The following is a 20,787-nucleotide window of genomic DNA, read 5'->3' as shown; positions in this document are numbered from 1 at the left end:
AGGGTGTCAAACAAACTCAAGAGGAACACACCTGCATACATGTTTGTGTGTGTGTGTATAAATATATACATAACAGCTCTGCAAAGGGGAGAGGAGCTGGAAGCACACAGCCCTCAGCTGGTTAAGGTGAGCTTTCATACTACAGTAAAGCAGTTAGTAAAACAGCACTGAGACCTGGGAGACCACTGGAACAGCAGTCTTTAAATTCTCTTCTTTCAGGCTGGATTTTATTGACGGGTCAGATAAATCCTTTTCTTCCCCACTTGGTTCCTGAGATTTGCTCTGGATTAGAGAAAAGGGTTAGTTGTAAGGAAACAAACTCTACAGGAGCCGATCTAGTGCTTACAAGAACGAAGAAAGCTATTTCATCATCCAGCCACCAGCTTGCCCAAGACAGGGGAGGGTGGGTGAGGCCGGCGAGCTAAGCAAGAAGGGATATCAACGTAAGAAATGCGAGGGTGAAGCTGGAAGCATGGGCACGCTGCTGCTGTGTGTGTGTGCGTGTCTGGGACAGTCACAGCTCCTCCAGCCACCCCCCGACTCCCTTTCTTGCTCCTGGACATGAAGCTCTGGTGCCCGCTCTTGGGTTTAGCGAGGGGCATTCTCCAGGGAGCCAAGACGTTGGGAGGGGGGTGTCACAAAACAAAAGCCAATGAGCCAGCTGGCCAGCGGGTCTGCGTTCAGCAAAGAAGCCTGACCACACACACATACATAGGACAGGGGATGCAAAGCAACTGCTGTCAGTCAATGGATGTGTGGGGAGCCACTGGACATGATCATAAAGAGCCACACAACATGCGCATGAACTTTCCGTCCGGACAGTTCATTGGAGGAGTTACCACGGCTTCCGCCAGTGTGAGTTCACAGCCAGAGTCAGGGGAGGCCAGGTCAGCACTGTCTTCTCCTTCGTGCTCCACAGAAACATCGTCCTTCAGAGACAGAGCCTGCGAGGTGTCTCCTGAACCAGCCCCTTGCCCAAGGGCTGAGGAGCCCACACTGGATGCAGGTCCCACTGGAGCCACAGGCATTGCCAGACCCATCTTCCCCATTGCTTCTGCTGCTGTCTCGGCTTCAGGCATAGACTCTTGGTCCTCCTGGGCTGCCCTTCGCTCCTCTTCGCTTTGCTCAAACATCTTAATCTTAGAGGCCACGGAGGTTTTCCTGTAGCAGTCGCTGTCCTGACAGCTACCTGAGGCCACATCTCCGTGCTCCTGGGACACAGCTCCTGTCCTCCCAGCCATGCACAGCAACGACCCAGACTCTATTGGATGTGTCCCACTGCTCACTTGCAGCTCTTCCCCGCCTTCAAAGATCAAGGTAGAGAGCCGGTACGTCTTGCTTCCTTGACACAGTCCTGCTACAGGGGCGTTGGAGTGCAGGACATCAGCATCTTCTTTGGGAGGGGACTTATCCTGTGTTGGCTGCCCCAGGGCAAGGTCACTGTCCCTGGCAGTTTCTCCTACTGTAGGGCTCCTGCACTGCAGATCTTGTCCTACATTAAACTCCAAGTCCCAGGATGGCTCCTGCACTTTGGGATCTGCAGTGTGGAGCAGCCCTTCAGCCATGGGACCCTCTTGAGGCAGGTCTCTTATTACGGTCTGTTGTTCTGGTTCTGCCTTGGCAGGCAGCTCTTCTATCCAAGGGCTTTTGTCATGGGACAATTCTTCCATCCCACAGCCTTTATCTCTGGTCAACTTCCCTGATGAGAGCTCTTTTCTCATGGGCTTCTCCTCCTGGAGTGGCTCTTCTGTGGCAGGGACTTTGCTCTGGGTTGCCCTCGCTGTGACAGGATTAACGTCCTGGGCCACTTCCCCTGTGGCTGGGTCTCTGACCTGGATGGGCTCTGGTGCAGCATCTGTGCTTTGAGGTAGTCCTCTTGCGACAGGACTTGCATCTTGGCACGGTTTCCATGCAGCATCTTCGGGTTGTTCTTCAGATTCAGGATTGGTGCCCCAGGGTATTGCCACCTCTGATACAGGGCTCACATCCTTGGGTGCTCCTCTGCCTACCACAGGGCTTGCTTCTTTGCATGCCCCCTCTGCTGCAGGGTTCATATCCTTGGCTATGGCCACAACTCTCACAGGGCTGGTGCCCTGGGACACATCTCTGGCCTCAGTCTCAGTGCCTGGGGCTGGCTCTGCAGGGACAGGGGTGGACTGATGAGGAAAGGACATAGGGGCAGGAGAGCTGGGTTTATCCCCCTCTGACCCTGCAGTGGTGTGAGGGTGGCCCTGCTTGGGCACAGCTGATGGAGGCGACTGGGTCTCTATCTCTTCCATCTGAAGAACCACTCTGGCACTTTCTTCCTTGTCATCAATTGTTCCTAAGAGCCCCTCCGCTGCCATGCAGATATCTGGGCTCTGTACTGGGCTCCCTTTGTACTGGGCTCCCTCAGCCCCATGGCCATCCCCTGCCAGGCCACACTGCTTCGAGCCTCCCACTGGACTTTGATCCTTATCCTCTGGTCCCACCTCTTGGGAACTCAGTAGGGCTTCACCTCCCTCGGGTGCTCCGCAGCCTGTCAGCACAGCAGAGGCTTTCTCTTGCTGTAAGGGCAGCCCTTCCTCCTGCCCCGTCCCATCCCAGCCTGCCCAGGGCTGCTCCAGTGCTTCGGCAGGTTTTCCAGACGCTGCCCTGTGTTGCTGACTTGCTGAGGACAGGGGTTGGAACCCATCTTCTGCAGACACCATGTGCCCACATCCCTCCCTGGGTGCATTCACAGCAGCCTCTTCTCTTTCCTCCAAGCCCAGCCATGCTCCAGTCTCCGAGAACAGGTTTTTACTGTCCTTCTCCTCTTCCTCCGGATCTCCCAAGTAGATGATCCTCTGGGTTGCGGAGGTCTCCGAGCTCTCGTCATTAGCCTTCACTTTGATTTTAATGAGCTCTGTGGCCGGAGCTCTGGCCTCCTGCTTCCTGCAGCCTGCAGAGGCACGTTCTTTGGAGAAGAGCTCGCTTTCCCCCTGGGGAGGCTCTGGCCCCACACTCTTGGCCCTTTGCTTCTCTTCGGGCTGCTGACGTGGCTTGGGCAGACCTGGCTCACCGCTGGTTACTTCCTTGCCCTGCTCTCGGGGCTCCTCTTTGCTCTCAGCTGGCAGGCGCTCTGCCTTCAGGCTGGGCTCCCCCGTGGTTTCCTTCTCACAGACCTCATCCTCCCACACAGACTCAAAATCCTCGGGACTAGCGATCATCTTTGCTCTCATCCGGGTATCAAGGGCTGCATCTGCTGGCTCTTCCTGGCCTGCCACTTCCTTGGCTTTCCCTCCTGCCATCTCCACCTTGGATACGCTCGTGCCCATTTTCACCTCTGAGGTACCTGCACGTGCTTCTTTCTTGACTCCCAGAGCTTTCCTTAGAGCTACTGCTTCCACTCTAGGAGTTTCTCTCTCTATAAATACCCAATGCTCCGAGCCCTGCATTGCAATTGGAGCAAGAAGAGTTAGCATCAAACATACTTTACCTAACTGCTGGTGGCTGCTGTCAGGAGTAACAGAAAGCTGATCTGCCTCGGACAGGGATGACTAAAGTATTATTGTTCATGCAAGAGTTGAGGCAGGGTCTATACAAAGAGCTTGGCAACTTGTTGATGGAGAGCAGGGACTGAAAATAAAGGGGCTGATGCTGTGACAGGGACTGAGCCCTTCTATTCTCTCCAGGGACCATGTTTTGCTCTGGGTGGTGGCTCACTGACATATCTGCAGCTTTGCTGGAAACACAGGAGTGGGAGCAATGCTCCAGCAGACGCATTAACAGCCACCAGGGCATCTCTCAACTGGGACTCCCCATCTGACTCCTGTTTTCAGCTGGAGCTGGCAATCTCCATGAGCAAAGAGTGAGATTTCACTGTGAGCAAAGAGTGAGATTTCACTGTAAGCAAAGGTCTGTGTTTTGAGTAGCTTCACTCTCAGCTTCATCCATGGGCCCTAAAACTATTCAACCTGCCAAAAGCACCAGCAAGAGAAAACACCACTTTTAGGCATCAGAAAGGCCCTTTTCCCTTCTGACAGATGCTGCAGCTCAGATTCACCCCAAAGTCCATCCTTCCTTTCCTGCTCTCCAGGGAAATCTCATCAGAAGCAATTATTTAGCTGAGGTTTCGGGCAATGCTGAAACCAAATGGTTCAGAAAATGTAACCTGTAAAAGGCTATCTGTGAGATGTAAAAGATGACCACAAGCTTGGCAACTGAGACAGCCATGGACCAGGCAAGGACCGAGCAAAGGTTGTGGAGCATCCTGCAGCAAGGACACAGTGGGTATGTGATATACCACACAGTGCATGCGTGCTGCTCCGCAGGGGAGGAAACTAGATTACTGTACACTTTGTACCTTTGCATTTGTCCTGAAGGACACTAAAGATGTCACAAGAGCAAGAACAAAGCACTGCTAAAATTCAACCCCTTCTGGGGCAGAAGACAGAAAACAATCCATGAGAAGGCAGATTCGCATCAATGCAGAAGCCCAGCAGCCTCCCCAGCCACCCTACCCTAGGCAGCACACGCACAAAGGGCAATGCAGGGACATGGTTCTGCAGCGTTCACCGTGGGGCTGGCTCTGCCCATGACAGAATCATCATTTCTGCAGGCTGTGGCACCAGGATGCTCTCCGGCCCCAGTGAGGGGGGGGCTGGCTGCTCGCTCTAACTGGGATAAGGAATCCATTAAAAAGGGAGCGATGCCCCACGCAGGGGTGCAGGGTGAGTGTTTGGAGCAGTCATGCCCAAACTGGAAACCTAATAACTAATATTGAGTAAGGGGAAAAAGGGGGGCAAAGGGAAGTAGAACAAGAGGGAAGGGAAAGGAAGATGAGATTAGAGGAGAGTGAGAAAGGAGGAAAACCAATTACTAATGGAAGGGCTTCCACAAGGAAGGGAATCAGAAATAGCCAAAGAATAATAGAATCACAGGCTGGTTTGGACCTTGCTCCCTGCAGCATCACTCACACATGGCTCTCCAATACCCCTTCACCAACCACTGCCTGCTCTCCGGGTCCCTTCCTCCACACCTGCCTCCAATGCAGGTTTTAGTGCTTCCTAATCCATGGAAATGGGAAAAGAGGCAGCCAGCAAACGCTAGGAGCACTGGGTTGCACTGAGGTCTTTCACAGATGGGTTTTACCCATGAGAGCTAACTTGGCTGCTGTGCTGGACCTGCTGGGAAGCCCAGGCTGGCCTAGAACCAAGTCTCAAAGACCAGTTTTCTTCTGCTCTTGTCTATCCTGGGAAGCACCCACCACTGCGTGACATAAACCCTGCCTGCAAGCAGGGCTGAGCACCCACATTCCTCATCCCTGGGCTCTCGGATGACACTGAACTGAAGGCATTGAAGGCAGCATGACTTAAGTCCAACGTTTTTGATGCCTTCAGACATACCCTCCTTCAGGGGGCCTGGGGAAGTGTAACTGAAACCAACGTGAGAGGAAAGCACAAGGGGTTGCTAAAGGCGGCTTGTGGCTGCCTGCTGACACGTGGAGCAAACACCCGCCTGTGCCATTGGGTCAGCACTGCCTCGGGAATCCCAGGTCTCCACCACGGCCCCCTCACCCAGAGCACAGCCAGCCTGGGGGTGACACCAGGGCTCCACTGGAAGGTCTCTCCCAGGGCCCTGTCTCACAGCCCAGAATAAACAGTGAGGGGAAGAGATTTCACCTGGCCAGGGCTCCTGCCCATTGCTGGAGGGGACCCACCCAGGGAGGGCAGCAAATGGCTCGAGCTCTGCTCAGAGGGCAAGGAGCCACCTCGGCAGGCTGGAGGGCCCCATGGAGGGGTAAAACTGTGAGGGCAGGGCAGGGGGAGAGTGAAGGAGGATGGTGACAACCTCAGGAGAGGAGACAAGGCTTTTCTGCGTGAAAGACTCCATGCTTAGGGAAGCTCCGTGGTCAGATGCAAAATCGTCTAGGGTGTCCTCTTCTATCGTCTGTGCCAGCATGGAAACCCCAGCACCCACAGAGGAAAAGAGAGAGAAAGAGAGAGACAGAGAGAGACAGAGAGAGAGCGTGAGAAGGAATGAAGGAACAAATGGGTAGGTGGGTGGATGGATGCATGGATGGATAGATAGATGGATGAACAGAGGTCACAGCTATACCAGCTCAAGATGCTCCGTTTACATCTCTGCACTTCATATATTTGCTTGTAAAAGAGATGTGGGGTGAAGTCCTTCTTCCCAGCTCAGTGCTTTGCTTAAGGGCCGTGAGCTCACCCCTGCCTGGGTCTCTGGTCAGTGCTGGGGACCAGCAGGTACATATGCACACCATGAATCCCCTGCAGACAGCCCCTACCCAGCCACCCCACACCCTCCTCGCAGCCCAGCCCCACATCCTCAAGAGGGGTTCCTGTGTGTGGATCCCCCCTGCCTGGAGCCATCCCCAGTGCAGTGGGCACAGGACTGGCTCCAGAGCCACCCTGGGGGAGAGAACACCACAGAGTGGAGAGCAAGCAGGGAGAGGGCACTCAGGCTGGTGATGGGGATGGCCTTGCCACACAATGCCCGTCCCAAGCCAACCAGGAGCCCAGCACCACAGAGCATCCATCTGTGCCCCATCCACACACCTCACACAGAACTGGGGGCTCCCAGCACCCCCAATTCCAGCTCTCTTCCTTTCACACTCATGGTCCCACCACAAAGCCAGCAGGGAGGACGTGTGTGTGCAGGATGTTGGTGTGACACCACCTGCCCCTCCACCAGGTCCCGGCTGGTGGGAGCACCATGGGCACCTCTGTGCAGCGCTGGGTCCTGCTCTGCTGAGGACACCACCCAGGCACAGCCCCAGGGTAGCCTTGCTGGTGGGAAGGGTGAGGAAAGCCCCATCTCATGGGGTAACAAAGCCACAGCCCAACTCTCAGGTCCCTCAAAACAGGGGAAGGATGAGAAGTTCAACACCAAGTGCCTGGGCACAAGGGGAGATCACTATCAGCAGTGTGAAAAGTTAAACCCTTACAAAACTTGCAGACAACAGCCTGGACAAAGACCCCCTCCCTTCACCCCAATCCCCATCACGTAATCTCCACCACCAGCGTAGCACAGGAGGCCAACAGCTAAGGAACACCTCCCTGCAAACAGCCTCATCCCCTCCATGAGAGAAGCAGTGGAACAAACCTCGCTGGCCTTTTCTGGGGTTCCCTTTGGTGTTTCATCCTCGTGCTTGGGTGAGGAAGAGGCTGGTGAGGAAGGCAGCCTCCTGTCCCGGTCCCTGTGAACCAGCTTGCTGTTGGGCTCCTTCAGGGTCCGTTTCAGCTCATTGATGCTGGCCTGATGCTTCAGCAAAACATCTTCTGGCTTGTCTAAAAACTTGGGGAAGGAGAGAGGAAGATAAGCGGTGATTAAAGCACCAGCTGAGGCAAAAGAGGTAAGCAAGGGCACTGGGAGGGTTTGCTTCACATTCGGCTTGAATTTAGGGTCTCGAGAGCCAAATGAACAGCGCATCAGAGCGCCCTGGTCTGCAGCTCTCACTAGGACCATTGCAGGGAGCAGCAAAGGCAGCACGTGGCAGAATGTGCGTGGCAGGCTTTCCTCCGTGATGGGCACAGCATGCCCCTTTGGCATCTCCAGCACGGCCTGCTGAGGGCAAGCTAAGCCACTCGGAGGAAGAGTTGGCTCTCCCTTGGGATCAGCAAGGGATCGGGACCTATTGGAAACACCAGCAGCCTCCTCTGCTGCTCTGTTGTGCCAGGCACAAAGGAAGCCCGAGCCTTTGTCCCAACAGGGCAGGAAACCGGCATTTCCAATGGAGCTCATTTGAATTGGGCTTCTGCTGAAGGGCAGGAGGTCAGAGATGTCCAGCATGGATCCAAACCTGGATCGCCATGGACCAGGTGGGGTTGAGCCTGCTGTGGAGAGAGGACAGCTCAGAGCGCTCAAGTGCGAGGTGGGGTTTAGGCTTCAGAGCATCATTTGGTCACGGTACAGGCACCAGGGTGGCTCCCTTGGTCCTGCCGCAGAGGTGGGCAAACTGGCTCAGAGCAAGAACCAGCAAGAGCAAGGACCCTGGCTTCAAACTCAAACCTCTTTTGAGGTTCGAAACGAGTCACCTAAAATACTCCCCCAGTATTTCTCTTCAGCAACAGCCCAGAGACCCAAGAGAGCCCCATGAAAGGCCCTTCCAAATTTCACAGACCCTGAAGGCTCAGCACAACTCATGGAAAAGACTTGCCCATGGAGCCACGGAGAAGTGCTTCATGGTTTGCCCACCTCTGGGCTCGGGGTGCACTGGGGGAGCAGCACATGCACATGCAGCGGGGGAAGCAATGAGGTGGCCAGGGGAGGGACTGGGACCGGTGCCCACTACCCTGGCAGGGTCTGCCTGCGGTGCCGAGCGGGATGCTGAGGGCTGTGTGGTGCAAACCCCACCACCTGGCTGTGTTTGCCCCTGTGGATACCCCCAGTGAAGATCCATGTTCCACTGTGAGTGGAGAGGGAACCCCCCGGGAGCAGCTGTGGATCCTAGGCTGGGATGAAACATTCCTGATGGGGACCCACCATTGACATGGGAGTTTGCGCAGGGGAGGGCACAGCCTCTCTCTTCTCTGTGACAGCCAGCACTCCGGGCAGGCAGAGCCAGGCAGCTTCCCTCTGGCACGGGGATGGGTGCTGCTGCTGGCACTGAAGGCAGCTCAGAGACTCACAGAATCAACCAGGTTGGAAAGACCTTTAAGTCCAACCATCCCCAGCACTGCCAAGGCCACCACTAACCCATGGCACTGAGGGCACTGTCTACACAGTGTGTGAGCACTTGCAGGGACGGTGACTCCAGCCCTGCCCTGGGCAGCCTGTTCCAATGCCTGAGCACCCTCTGGGGAAGGAATTGCTCCTCATCTCCATCTAAACCTCCCCTGGTGCAGCTTGAGGCCATTCACTTGCCCGCGGAGGGGTGGGCTGGCAGCCGCAGTGCCGTGAGGAGCTCCAGCCGGCTCCCTGCGGAGCAGAGCCGGGCTGCAGGAGAGCAGGGTGGGTGACGGTGGTGGTTTGGGTCAGGCGAAAGCAGAGCACGGGTCAGGGTGTCGGTGGGAGCGATGGGACCGGCCTGCACGAGGAGCTATGGCTGTAGGGCTGGGCGGAGAGGAGACACGAGGCGAGGACATGGCGCAGTCAGGAACAGGAGCAGAAGCCAGGTCTTCCCAACAGGCCAAGGACTCGGCGCCGTTGCACCTTGGGACGGCTCTTGCTCACACGTACGATTAGGACTCCCTTACTTAGTGGGATAGAAGATGCCGTGTGCGCGCTGGGGCAGACCCCCAGCTGTCTGCTCATCGGGCTCCTCTAGCATCCAACCCCCTGCCCCAGTGCATCTTGTATTCCAGTAAATAGGGTGACACACAGTGTTGCTTTGGGAAGGATGGACAATATGATGCACCAATGAGGACTACGATACTCCAGAGAGAGAATACCTCCTGCTTGTGCCTGGGGGTTGTTTCGTGCTCCGGCTGGCAGCAAAGAGAGGGTTAAAAGTAACCAGCAGGGTCAGTCGAGGGAACTTGTCACAAACATCACAGTTAAGTCGATGGGCTGGTGGGGTGCAGAAGGACCAGATCCCCCCTCCCACTGCAGCATGGAGCTAAAACAGGCTGGGGTGTCCCTGGCCCAGCCTGGGGGACGGGGCGGGGAGTGGGTGCCCCGTGTGCTTGGCCTGCCCAATCCCCACCCCTGTGCTAGAGTGGGGCTGCTCCCAGATCCAGCCCTGCCTCGGGATGAACTTTGAGACTACCTGGACACGTGGGGAACCAGAGTTGAGCCGAGCACGTGTGACAGCCCCATTTCCACTGGTGAGGCCAAGTGCCATGTCCCAAGAATCCCACCAGCCCTCTCCAGACGTGAGCCAGCCTGCTCCCTCCATCCACCCTCCTCTGCCCGCCCCATCTCTACCTTCAGCTCCTTGATCTTCGTCGGGGTGGTCACCTCCTCGTCCTCCGTCTCGGACCGTCTCCTGCTCCCAAACTCACCATCCTCATCCTGCTTCTCGCCCTCCGCCCCGGCGTCGTGGTTCTCGCTGACGGAGGCTGGGCGCGAGAACTCTGCCCGCGGAGGAGAGCCCAGATCACCCCAGCCCTGCCAGCCCCAAACCCTCCCCAGCCCCACAGCCCCTGTCCCCTGCCCCTGCCAGCTCACACCTGGGGGCTCGGGAGCCTTCAGTGCCCCACAGCAGGGGGTCCCAGGGCACAGGGAGCTTGCTGCCCAACCCCATCCCCCTGTGAGGGTAATCTAAGCTATCACTTGGGGTGCCATGGGGATGCGGCTGGGGACAGCCTCCAGAAGGAAGCCCGCTGGATCCTATAACCCTGCCAGATGAGGCGGACAGCATCCCCCTCGCTCCCCCAGGGACCAATCTCCCTCCCCCTCCCCAATTTGGGGCATACCTCCGTCAAGGCTGCGAGACATGGTGTACCGTTTGCTGGAGGAGCGCTCAAAGAAGGGAGCCGGGCGGTCGATGAGGGCGCTGGCCTGCCGGGTCTGCGCCTGCGTGCGCCCGCTGTACCGAAACTTGGAGCCCATCACCAGGAATCCCTTGGGAGGCGGCTCCGGGGACACCAGCCTAGGTGTGAGAGAGGCGGAATGGCATCAGCAACCCCAGCCGTGCCCGCCAGGTGTACCCACTGCGTGTCTGCCTCCAAGAAGGGAGGCCTGGAGAAGGTCTGCCTCACCTGAAGAAGGTGTGATGCTCTATGCAGACCTTCCAAAGACGCTTGGCAGAGCGGTGGTTGGGCAGCTTGAAGCCAATGGTGCTCTCAAACTGTTCGTACTTGGGGGAGACAGAGACACGCTGTTATAGGCAGATCCTGCCCTAAAGGACATGATGGGATGCCAAGGCACTCAGGTTCCCCTGGCAGGAGCCACGACCACGCAAAAGAAGTCTTCTTCAAAGCAGTGCTGGGAAGGTCCATGCCCAGCCCCACTCAGTGGTGAGATTACATCCCAACACTTCTGGCCTAAGCACTTCCCTCAACTGTAAATGGCTTTTTAGCACAAGATAAATTCCCTCAAGAAACAAAACCCTTTTAACAGCTCAACTTGGTGAGAAGGCATTACTCTCCATTTTAGATGCACTCTCCTTGCCCTCCTGCCTGCTGGAGAAGGTGGGTGGAAATGCACTCTCCCATCGGTGCACATCAAAGTGAAAAGAGTGAAAATAAAGTCAGAAAACAAACTAAAAAGCATGGGAAACGTGGAAGTCTCATCAAAAATAGCCCTCAGCCTCCCTTGCTGGGTGACCTCCCTACACTCTTGGCCTCACAGCACACGCCTGGTGGGGGAAGGAGCCTGGGGTGCCCTCAGCCTGCTGAAGTCACTTTACCAGTGAGAAAAGAGCACGAACAAGAAAACACTCGCTGAAAGCCTCCATCCACCCCAGGAGATGTGCTCTCCTGGCCAGCATGAACATCAGCCTGGGACCCCTGGGGCAGAGCCTGGAGCCAGGCGAGGGCGTCCCCACCAGGCAGCCGCAGGCCAGCACAGTGGGCACCCTGCCGTGCCCGGGGCTGCACTGGCACATGGCACCCACCTCACCCGGGCGGATCTTGATGTAGAAGTTGCTCCTCTTGTAGGAAATCTTGAGGATCTTGGGCCAGGCGAAGCGGTTGATCCTCAGCCGGTCCCTGTAGATGAGGAGGCCGTTGGCACAGACACCCAGCATGATATCGATGCCTTCGGAGTCCTGCAGGAAGCAAAAGGGACAGGAGGGGACTACTCAGCTGCCCAGTAAGAACCAGTCCAGCCAGCAGTGCCACGCTCCCTCCTGCTTGGTGCTCTGCTACAGGGGACTGGCTGACAGAGAGGTCACTGCATCACACAGAATGGTTGAGGTTGGATCTCTGGAGCTCCTCTGCTCCAACACAGAGCCACCCAGAGCCATGTCCTTGTTGAACCTTCATTGTGTGAAGAGGGCTTGGGCAGGGAGGGGGTGTGCAAACAGCAGGGCAGGATGGGGTGGCACTGGCCATCGCTCTGGCAGCCCCACAGCCCTGTACCTTGGCGTGGTGTAGATCCACCCCGTACATGGAGAGCTTCTTGGCGTTCTCCAGGAAGTGGATCTCCGCTTCCCCGGGGGTCATTCCCCTGCAGGGAGACAGAGAGGGGGACACGTGTTCGGGTGCCCACCAGGCACGAGGCCACCAGCCCGTCCTGTGCCGGGGCTCACCGGTAGGTCTTGTGCAGCTCCATGATGCGCTCCTCCAGCTCCCGCGTCTGGTTGGGCGCAAAGCGGAGCTCGCTGACGTAGTTGCCCACGTGCTCCTCAGCATCGTAGTCGCCCAGCTCAGCCTGCACGGCGTAGGAGCCCAGCAGAGCGTGTGTGACAAAGGAGCAGGGCAGGCGCCCCGTGATGATGTCCGCACGGAGCTGCAGGCACAGGTAGTATCTGCAGGAGGGGCAGAGGGTGAGAGCAGGGCAGAGGCACTTGCCGGGGCTCCCTAATGCACCCTACCATGCACTGCTCTCCACGGGGACTGCCACCTTCCTGGTCCTGTTCTGCATGAGTCAGACATGCTACACAGGCAACGAGCCCCCAGACATCCCCTCGTTGCCCACATCCTGCCTAAGCCCTTCCCTTCCATGCACTCCCAGCTGGTCTTAGCCCTGGCACTGTGCCCATGGAGGGATGCTCCTCACCTTGTGATGTCCTCCGTGAGCTGGGCAGGGTCTGGAGGGTAAAACTTCACAGTGAAGGCAAAGTTCCAGGGCCCGCCTAGGGGAGAGGAGGGGAGAGAGCAGTAAGGACAGGAGCATCCAAGCATCCACTTGGTCCCACTGCTTTCCCCAAGCCTGGCACTGGGCAGGCACAAGGGGGCTCCAGAAGCTGCCAGAACAGCCCTTGGGACACTAGCATGACTTGGTTAATAGTCCCCAAACGGCTGGGGAGAGAAAGGCACCACAACTTCAGCAGCCATCAGCTGAGCATGACTACCAATGTCACAGTGAAAGCCTCACATGTCCCAGAAGGTGACACCTTGGGCAACAGCCCTTCTGCCACGCCAGCAAGGCAACAGCATCATGGGCAAAGGCACCCCGTGACCTGTTCCAAACAAGGCCCCCATCCCTGTCCTCACTGCTCAGGGCAGGTGGGAATGGCACCCAGAGAGGGACCAGGTCTCAGCCAGCTCTCCAGTGGCATGGACAGGGTCCTTTGACCCCCATGCCTGCCATGAGTAGGAGCAGAGGTAAGTAACAGGCAGCAAGAGGATCCCTGTCCCCAGGCCACCTGCCAAAGGTCCCACCCTGGACAGAGGTGGGAAGGGGATTGGCCAGAGGACATCTGGACACCCCACCTCCCCGGGATGCTCCAGGGCTGGGGAGGATGGACACTGAGCACTTACTGCGGATCTGCTTCTTGATCTCCTTGGAAGGGTCCAGCCAGTTCTGCAAGGAGGAGACAGCAGGTCAGGGGTGTCCCCCACCCACAGAGAGGGCGGCCATAGGGGGCTCCCCCATCCTCACCTTCTGGCTGTCCGAGTCGCAGAAGGTGAGGCCGAAGTAGTCCTTCTCCAGGAGGTTGAGGTGCTCACACACCATGTCAAACAGGATCTGGCCTCGGGCGTGCTTCTGTTGAAGACACGGAGAGCCCGATGGTGAACCAGCTCCCCTGTGCTCCTGGAGACCCGGTGCGTGCAGGCAGGGAGCACTGGGGAGGGTCAGGGCAGCCCTGGCCCCTCCGGGTGACCACCAGAAGGTGCTGAGCTGCCTTTGAGAGCAGCCTCTCACCCAGCAGCACCACTCAGGTGGTCGCAGGGCATGCTCAAACCCATCCAGTGTGGTACAGGAAGCAGGTCCCACCAGCCAGGAAGACCCCAGTGCCCCATCACACCAGGAGACAGTGATGCCAAACCAGAGAGGGTGTCACACTGAAGTCTGACTCCCTTTTTGACTTTAAGTGAATTAAGCCTCCATTAAGCAGGCAGGCAAGGCACAGCTATTCCCATGGGGCCTGCAAGAAAGGAAGAAGAAAAGCAGCACCAGCCTTTCTACATTAAACCCTCTCTCTATACCCCAGGTGGCTTCTTCAGAGAGCAGCAGCTCTCAAAGTTGACCCCATCCTCTGCACTACAGCAGCAGAGAGCTCATCCTTGCCCATGCCTAGTGTGGGGTATTGCTCTGCTCATGAAGCTGCCAGTGAGCCTGTAACCAGGTTTGTGCTTGCATGCCTGTTTGGCTTGGCCAGTGCTACAGAGAGAGCCAGGGGATGGCGATTCACACCAGCTGCTCATGTGCCCCATGAGCCTCCTGCAGTCCTCGGGGTGCTCTCCACTCCTTTTCTTCTTCAGGAGGGCTTTGATCTCTGTGACAACCCATCTTTACACGGCTTTGTGACAAATTTTACTGCTAAAGGACAGTCAGGGCTGCTGAGATCAAAGGCTCTGCTGCCTGTGCCACAGGCAGGGGGCCAGACCCCCCCATCACTGGCTGTCCCAGGCAGCCATGCTCCTCGCATTCATCAACCCTGTGCGGCCAAGACCTGGGGGAGGCAGGACCTGCATACAGATGCAGGTCCATTCTGTGCAGCCAGCTCCGAGCTGCTGCCAACAAAAACCCGATTGCTCATTCACCAGCAGCAAATGCAAAGCTCTCCCTGGCAAAGGCACCAGCAGCTCTGCTCCTCAACAACTCAGTTTTTACATTCTTAAGCAAAGTTACCAGTCCCTAAAGATGCTCATCCCAGCGGGACGATGCTACAGGTCAGACCAGTGCCACCTTCCCCAGCCCACGGCAGGAGACAGGAGGGAGTGCTGGGGACAGAAAGAGGCACTCCTGGTAGGTACTGCTCCTCCCAGCTGCCTTTAGCCCTGCAGGATAGGACCCTTCCATGAAACCCTGCCTCAACTCCTGATTTAACCCTGCATGTCCGCAGTCTGTCCTGGAAGGGAGAGGTCCCTGTGCTGGCAGCAGATGAAGCAGCCCTGCAGCATCCTCCAGTGCCAAGGCAGCTCTTCTTCTCCTCCTGTAGTGACAGCCACTACCAGGGAAATGTGCACCCATGTGCACTTGTGCAAGCCCACGCCACACACTTGTGACACTGCACAAACAGTGGGGCGTGCTGGACCCTGCCTGTGCGCACATGGATGCACCTAAAGGACGTGCACATCTATCACCTTTACACACACGCACACACCAACTTCACACACGATCCCTGTCCTGCTGGTTTTATATGGGGGGATGAGAAGATGAACACAGAGAGCACGGACACAAACCCACTGATGCACACAGCCAGGAGGGCCCACGCCTGTCAGCCTCTTCGCACGAACACGTGCACACACATCCTTTGCCTCAGCTCACGGGACAGCCAACACGCCGCGTGCTCGAGGTGTCAGCAGACAGGCTGGCACATGGATGTGTCGTGCACATATTGCCAGGCAGAGCTCTATCCCCCATCTATTAAGCTTCTGCTTTTTAGGCATTGTTTTCTATTGTGAGTAGCTGCCAAGTTTGGATTCACTGGGCTGAAATTCCCTGCTAGGGTCCGTCTTTGCAGATTTTTCACTTATTTCGACATTTCAACCTAAATGGCTATTTCTGTGGATCTTTTTCTATAGGAGACACTACAAAGGTGTCCTTGGAAGCGGCCTGACACTGGGGACTCGCTTGTCTGAGGTGAGATGCGTCCTCCCCTTGGTGCCAGTGCAGCACCTGAAGCTGGGACTCACCTCCACCTCGCACTCATACTCGGAGGCATCAAGCAGGGTCACTCTGCAGAGGGCACTCTTCACTTTCTTGCTGGTTTTCTGGGGTGACTTCTGGGTCTTGCTGGGGGTTGTTTTGTCAGAGAGACCATCCGTCTCGCTGTAGTCCTTCTCCTCCATGTCTGTGCCCTGGAGTGGGGAGACACACAGGCACCGCTGCCAGGATGGACAGGCAGACAGATGGGGAAAGCCCTCGAACAGCAGGCAGCAGAGGAACAGCACAGTTCCCTGAGGGCTCCGAGGCTGCCATCAGGGGCACCTCAGTCCTGAGACATGGGACACCCACTTCCTCCCTTCCTGCGCTGCCCATTTCCAGCACAGTCAGCACCTTGTGCTGCCGCACCGCTCCTTCTGCCTGTTCACAAGGACCTGTGCAGGCAGAGCCCATCCATTGCCCTGGGCCCCTCCAGAATGTTCCCCTGGGGCCAGCAGCACAGGGCAGGTGCCCACCTCACTGGGCTCCTTACAGCCCCTGCGCTGCAGCAAGGACATGGTGATGGGTAGCAGAGTGGTGGCATAGTCACAGAATGGTTTGGGTTGAAAAGGACCTTAAGATCATCCAATTCCACCTCCTGCCATGGGCAGGGACACCTCACACTAAACCATGTCCCCAGGGCTCTGTCCAACCTGGCCTTGAACACTGCCAGGGATGGAGCAGTCACAACTTCCTTGGGTAACCTGCTCCAGCACCTCACCATCCTCACAGTAAAGAACTTCTTCCACATTATCTATCTAACCTGAACTCCCCGTTTAAGTTTTAACTCATCACCCCTTGTCCTGTCACTACAGTCCCTGATGAAGAGCCCATTCCTCTGCTGTGCTTTCCTCTCTGCTGCATCTAACAGCACCCATTCATTCACTCACCAGCTCTGTATTTCGGGCATCAGACTGTGCTCCAGGCTTCTCATTGACCTCGGTGTCCCAGCCGGAGGGGTTGGTGGCTGCGGCTGCTTCCAGCTGCTGCTGCGGAGCCTCCTCCTGTGCGTTCCTCACATCCGAACCAGGACCCGTCTCCGTCGTCATGGCCGATGGTCACCCTGCTCTGCCACTGCCACCGCCCACAATGGAAGACAGGAGATGTCACCTGGGTGCATGGGGATGGAGGATGCTGCTGGGCAGCCAGCAGCCTGGGATGCCTCAGATGTAACGGGACCTGCCCATCTCTGCCCCACTGCCTGCACACACAGGCGTGCTGCCGGACACCCAGCTCCCTGTCCCTGCCAGGAGATGGCTCTGCAAAGGGTGGTGGCAGCAGGATTTCACAGGACTCCCTGTGAATCCAGCATCCTTCAGGACGCTGAGAACCAAATGGAAGCGGTTGGGAATGATCCCATGATCATTCACAAATGAGCTGGAAGAGATGAGCCAGAGGTGTGGGGATGGACACCCGCCATGCTCAGGGCTCATGCCCCATGCCTCAGTCACAGATGGGAGTGGGGCTGGCCATAACCCCCTGCTCCCCACAGCCCTGGGGCCTTCAGAACCTTCACTGGTATTTTTTATGGGCAGAAGGGTTTACCCTGGGAGGAAACACCAAGCTGAGTCAGGTTAAAGGCTGCACTCACACAGGAATTGGCAAACATGGACATCTCCACACACTGCATCCGGGATGGCTGTTCTTTTGCCCCTCTGGAGTTCCCAGCAGCAACAGCATGCTGAGTTCCCACGACTGGCATGGCCAGACCCCGCACAGCGGTGGGACAAGACTTGCCTGTCCCATGCAAGATGCAAAACGAAACCCCAGGCCAGGAACAGGGGAGGTGGAAGCACTTCAGGCTGGGGGGCTCAGTAACGGGGTTTCACCACCTTTATAGTTTTTAAACCTTTATGCAAACACAGCACGGGGCTGGCAAGTGCTCCTGGGATGATCCACACAAGCACAGGACATCCAGCACCCTTTGTGACAGTCACCCATTCACCACTCTAGCTGCCCAGGCCCCAGCCAGCTCCCCATCCAGCCGGTCACCCACCAGCATCCCCATCCAGCCGGTCACCCACCAGCATCCCCATCCAGCCGGTCACCCACCAGCATCCCCAAGTCCTTCTCCTCAGGGCTGCTTTCCTCCCTCCCATCCAGCCCGAGCCTGTGCTGGTGCTGGGGATTGCCCCGACCCATGTGCAGGACCTTGCACTTGGCCTGGGTGACCTTCATGATGTTCACCCAGGCCCACGTCTCCAGCCTGCCAAGGTCCCGCTGGGTGACATCCCATCCCTGTGGTGCATCAGCGGCGCCACTGAGCTCGGTGTCCTTCACAAAGCTGCTGGCTTTCCTTTACACCTCACACCACAGCTCGTGTCCCACCTCTGTGTCCTCGGCACAACGGGGACATGTGAAACCCTACCCAGAGAAACTGCTAAAACTGGCTCAGAAAGGAGGCAAGGGAAGGGAAAGAGCAAGGCACCCTGCCCAGAAGCAGCCTTGTCCCACAGCCCATCGGCAGTGACACCGCAGAGGGACCTGGTTCACACCAAGAGCCAGGATCTCACCCATGCTGACAGGACAAGCTGCCACCGGCCCCTGAGAAACATCAGCTCTGCTTCTCCTGCGGAGCCCAGGGCTCGGCTGAGGGCACGAGAGGATTCCAAAGGTCACCAGTGGTTTATTTTTTCCACAGAGGAAACAGGGCTGCTGTGAACTGAAGCAGTTGCACGCTCCCAGCTCCAATTCCTGTGCGGATCATTCCCAACCTCTTCCATTTGGATCCCGGCATGTGAAGTTTTTAATGTTTAAAATGACAACCAGCACTTTGGGCCAAAAGCTTTCACACTGGAGGTTTCTAAACTTTCTTCCAAATTGTTTTTTCCCCTCACCGGGAAGCACTGGTCCCTGGGGAAATGATGGGGGATGTTTAAGGGTGGCAAACCAGGAATTTACCCCATCTCTCTCAGCCATTCCTACCCTTTGCCTACGAAGCTCCAGCTCAATCCTTCTGACAATAGGCAAGGAGCCTGATCCAGGGACCAAATGAGCACAGGAGACAGGGTGCCAAGGTGGAGGAGCCCTGTCAGAAGGGTCTGTCCGGCAAGCCCTTGGGTACCATCTCCTGCTCCCATCATGGACTGGCTTCTCCTGCCACTGTTCTTTGGGATCCCGACCACTGACACCTTTCCCAGGTTCCAGCACAACCCAGCCCAACGGGGACCCCAACACCACCATTCCTGCACCTTGGAAGGGAGACCAGGCTCAGAAGAAATCTAAGCACTGATGAGTGCAGCAATGGGTCCCACTGAGCCCATCCCTATGGCACTGCTCCTACCCCAGCAGTGTGGAACATGGGAGGAGGGAGGAATGAGCCCCTCCAGGCTCCCACGGCAGGATGGGCTCAAGAAGGAGCAGGAAGCCCCTCACTCTCCCCTGCATGTGGCTGCAAACTCATTGCTGGGGTAGAAGGGTCCAGAAGATGTCCCGAGGAAGACGGGTATGCCAGGGAAACCAGTGACCTCAGGGGCACAGCACAGCTGCAGCTGAGCCCTGCAGATGTGCACGGTCCCAGCACAGGCAGGGGGGGTCACACTGGCACGGCCGGGCACAGCCACAACGGCTGCATTCAGGAGCTGGTGCCATGTCCGTGTGGGCAGCGCTGCTGCCTGCGCTCCTCTGCCCACGGTGGAGCTGAGCAGAGAGGACGGGAGCATGGAGCTGCCTGCAGCACTGCCACTGGCCCCAGCACTGCTTGCATCTGTGCCTGCTGGCCCATCCTGCGGTGCAGCCCCCCCAGGAGACCCCAGTGTGGGGGACCATGGGCTGAGAAAGGACATGGGTCCCAGCATGCTGCCGAAGGGACATCTCAACTGACAAACTGTCGCCACAAACCCTTAGAGGAGTTTTTGACCACAATTGCAGCAACCCTGATTGAGACCAGTGGAAACGCCGTCCCAAATCTTTTGCTTCTAAATATCACCCTCAGCAGGAGCAGCACCCAATCCTGGCAGCCTGACGGGCATCCCAGCCCTTAGCCTTGCTCATGCTTGTTCCCTTGGAATTGCAGCTAGAGCTGGAGCAGCTCCACCTGCCCAGGCAGCAGGAACCATCCCCAGACCCTTCCTCTGTGCAGGGTGCTGGATAAAGGACTCCTCCACACCCACAGCCCTGGATTTGGCAAGGGCCAGCTCGCTTCTGCTACAACTGGACTCAAAATGGGTCCAAACTGAGGGATGTTCTCCTCAGGGCAAGAAACGGCTGGAGCCATTCGGGGTTCCGGGTTAGCGAAACAGACACGTGTGAATGGTACACTGCAAAGAAAGCCTTAGCAGGATCAGAAGTAGACCTGCTTGTCATGCCTATAATCTCCTCCCATCATCTCTCTGCCTGCTCCTCCTTCCCTTGGTGTTTTCCTCTTTCCTCCCTTCAAGCTGGAGTGTGGATTCACGGCTTTCCCAGACGCTCTGCCCCCACACTTCCCCACCATATCCTGGCTCCAGCCTCCGCAGCACTCCCCCCACAGAGCCTTTCCCTCCCTTCCACCTCCAAACAGGGTTTTGCCTGCGCCTGCTTTCCCCTTCCCCATTCACTCCCTGTTGATGGGCTGGGTTTCCAGGCTGAGCCCTTTGCTCCTGGGCTCTGCTTTCCCCACCTTGCTCCCTACCAAAGATGCTGCCCATCCACGACACTTCACTTGTGAAGCATCACAGACAGGGGCAGGCATAAGTCTCTGTGCAAAGCCCCATGCTGGCACCCAGCACCCGTGCTGTGGGGCTCAAGCTGAGCTGGCAGGGGACAGGTAGGATGAAAGCAGAGGCAGCAGCTTGCAGCCATCCTGGAACCACGAGAGGAGTCCCAGTGGGGAAACCTGGGAATCCTCCAAGGACACATAAAAAGTGAACAAGGAAAACGGTCCCCAGAGCCCTGGCACCATGCAGCCCCCTGAGCCCCTTTGTCACTCAGTCCCTGGCACTGGGGGACATGCAAATCCCCAGACTGCTCTGCAGTGCATCAGGCAGCCCGGAGAGCTCTCCTGTGCTGCTCTGCAGCAGGGCCAAAATCCCTATGAGCCACCCTGCTTGTGGTGAAGGGGGGAGAAAAGAAACGCAGCGCGTCCGCAGCTCCCGGCGCCTGCACAGCGCTCCTGCTCATGCAGGACCGGCCAGGCAGAGATCTGCACTGCCCCAAACTGTTCCCAGCTGGAACAGAGCC

The 20,787-nt window shown here is 57.2% G+C and overlaps 1 protein-coding gene across 15 annotated transcripts in view; it reads right to left on the bottom strand.

The window, feature by feature from the left end:
• Positions 1-20,787, bottom strand: part of EPB41L1 (erythrocyte membrane protein band 4.1 like 1) — a 55,961-nt gene that overhangs the window by 9,835 nt on the left and 25,339 nt on the right. For 4 of the 15 annotated variants that reach the window (XM_062642253.1, XM_062642256.1, XM_062642258.1 and 1 more), the window contains 16 exons: positions 16,518-16,701; positions 15,618-15,782; positions 13,417-13,521; positions 13,296-13,338; positions 12,592-12,667; positions 12,122-12,340; positions 11,952-12,039; positions 11,486-11,638; positions 10,629-10,726; positions 10,344-10,519; positions 9,853-10,001; positions 9,378-9,413; positions 7,090-7,281; positions 5,812-5,910; positions 840-3,410; positions 175-282 (listed from right to left, as the gene is read on the bottom strand). In XM_062642253.1, the coding sequence (XP_062498237.1) occupies positions 175-282; positions 840-3,410; positions 5,812-5,910; positions 7,090-7,281; positions 9,378-9,413; positions 9,853-10,001; positions 10,344-10,519; positions 10,629-10,726; positions 11,486-11,638; positions 11,952-12,039; positions 12,122-12,340; positions 12,592-12,667; positions 13,296-13,338; positions 13,417-13,521; positions 15,618-15,782; positions 16,518-16,676 (4,437 nt within the window). In that variant the 5' untranslated portion in view covers positions 16,677-16,701. The remainder of the gene's footprint in view (positions 1-174; positions 283-839; positions 3,411-5,811; positions 5,911-7,089; positions 7,282-9,377; positions 9,414-9,852; positions 10,002-10,343; positions 10,520-10,628; positions 10,727-11,485; positions 11,639-11,951; positions 12,040-12,121; positions 12,341-12,591; positions 12,668-13,295; positions 13,339-13,416; positions 13,522-15,617; positions 15,783-16,517; positions 16,702-20,787) is intronic. The other 11 variants (XM_062642264.1, XM_062642267.1, XM_062642268.1 and 8 more) reach the window with 9 other exon arrangements.

The sequence above is a fragment of the Pezoporus occidentalis genome, unplaced genomic scaffold, assembly GCF_034315485.1.
Source record: "Pezoporus occidentalis ecotype Australia unplaced genomic scaffold, CSIRO_AGI_Poc_V1 ctg70, whole genome shotgun sequence".
NCBI lineage: Eukaryota > Metazoa > Chordata > Aves > Psittaciformes > Psittacidae > Pezoporus > Pezoporus occidentalis.
Note: the sequence above shows the minus strand (reverse complement) of the source record. Positions and strands in the feature narration are given on the sequence as shown.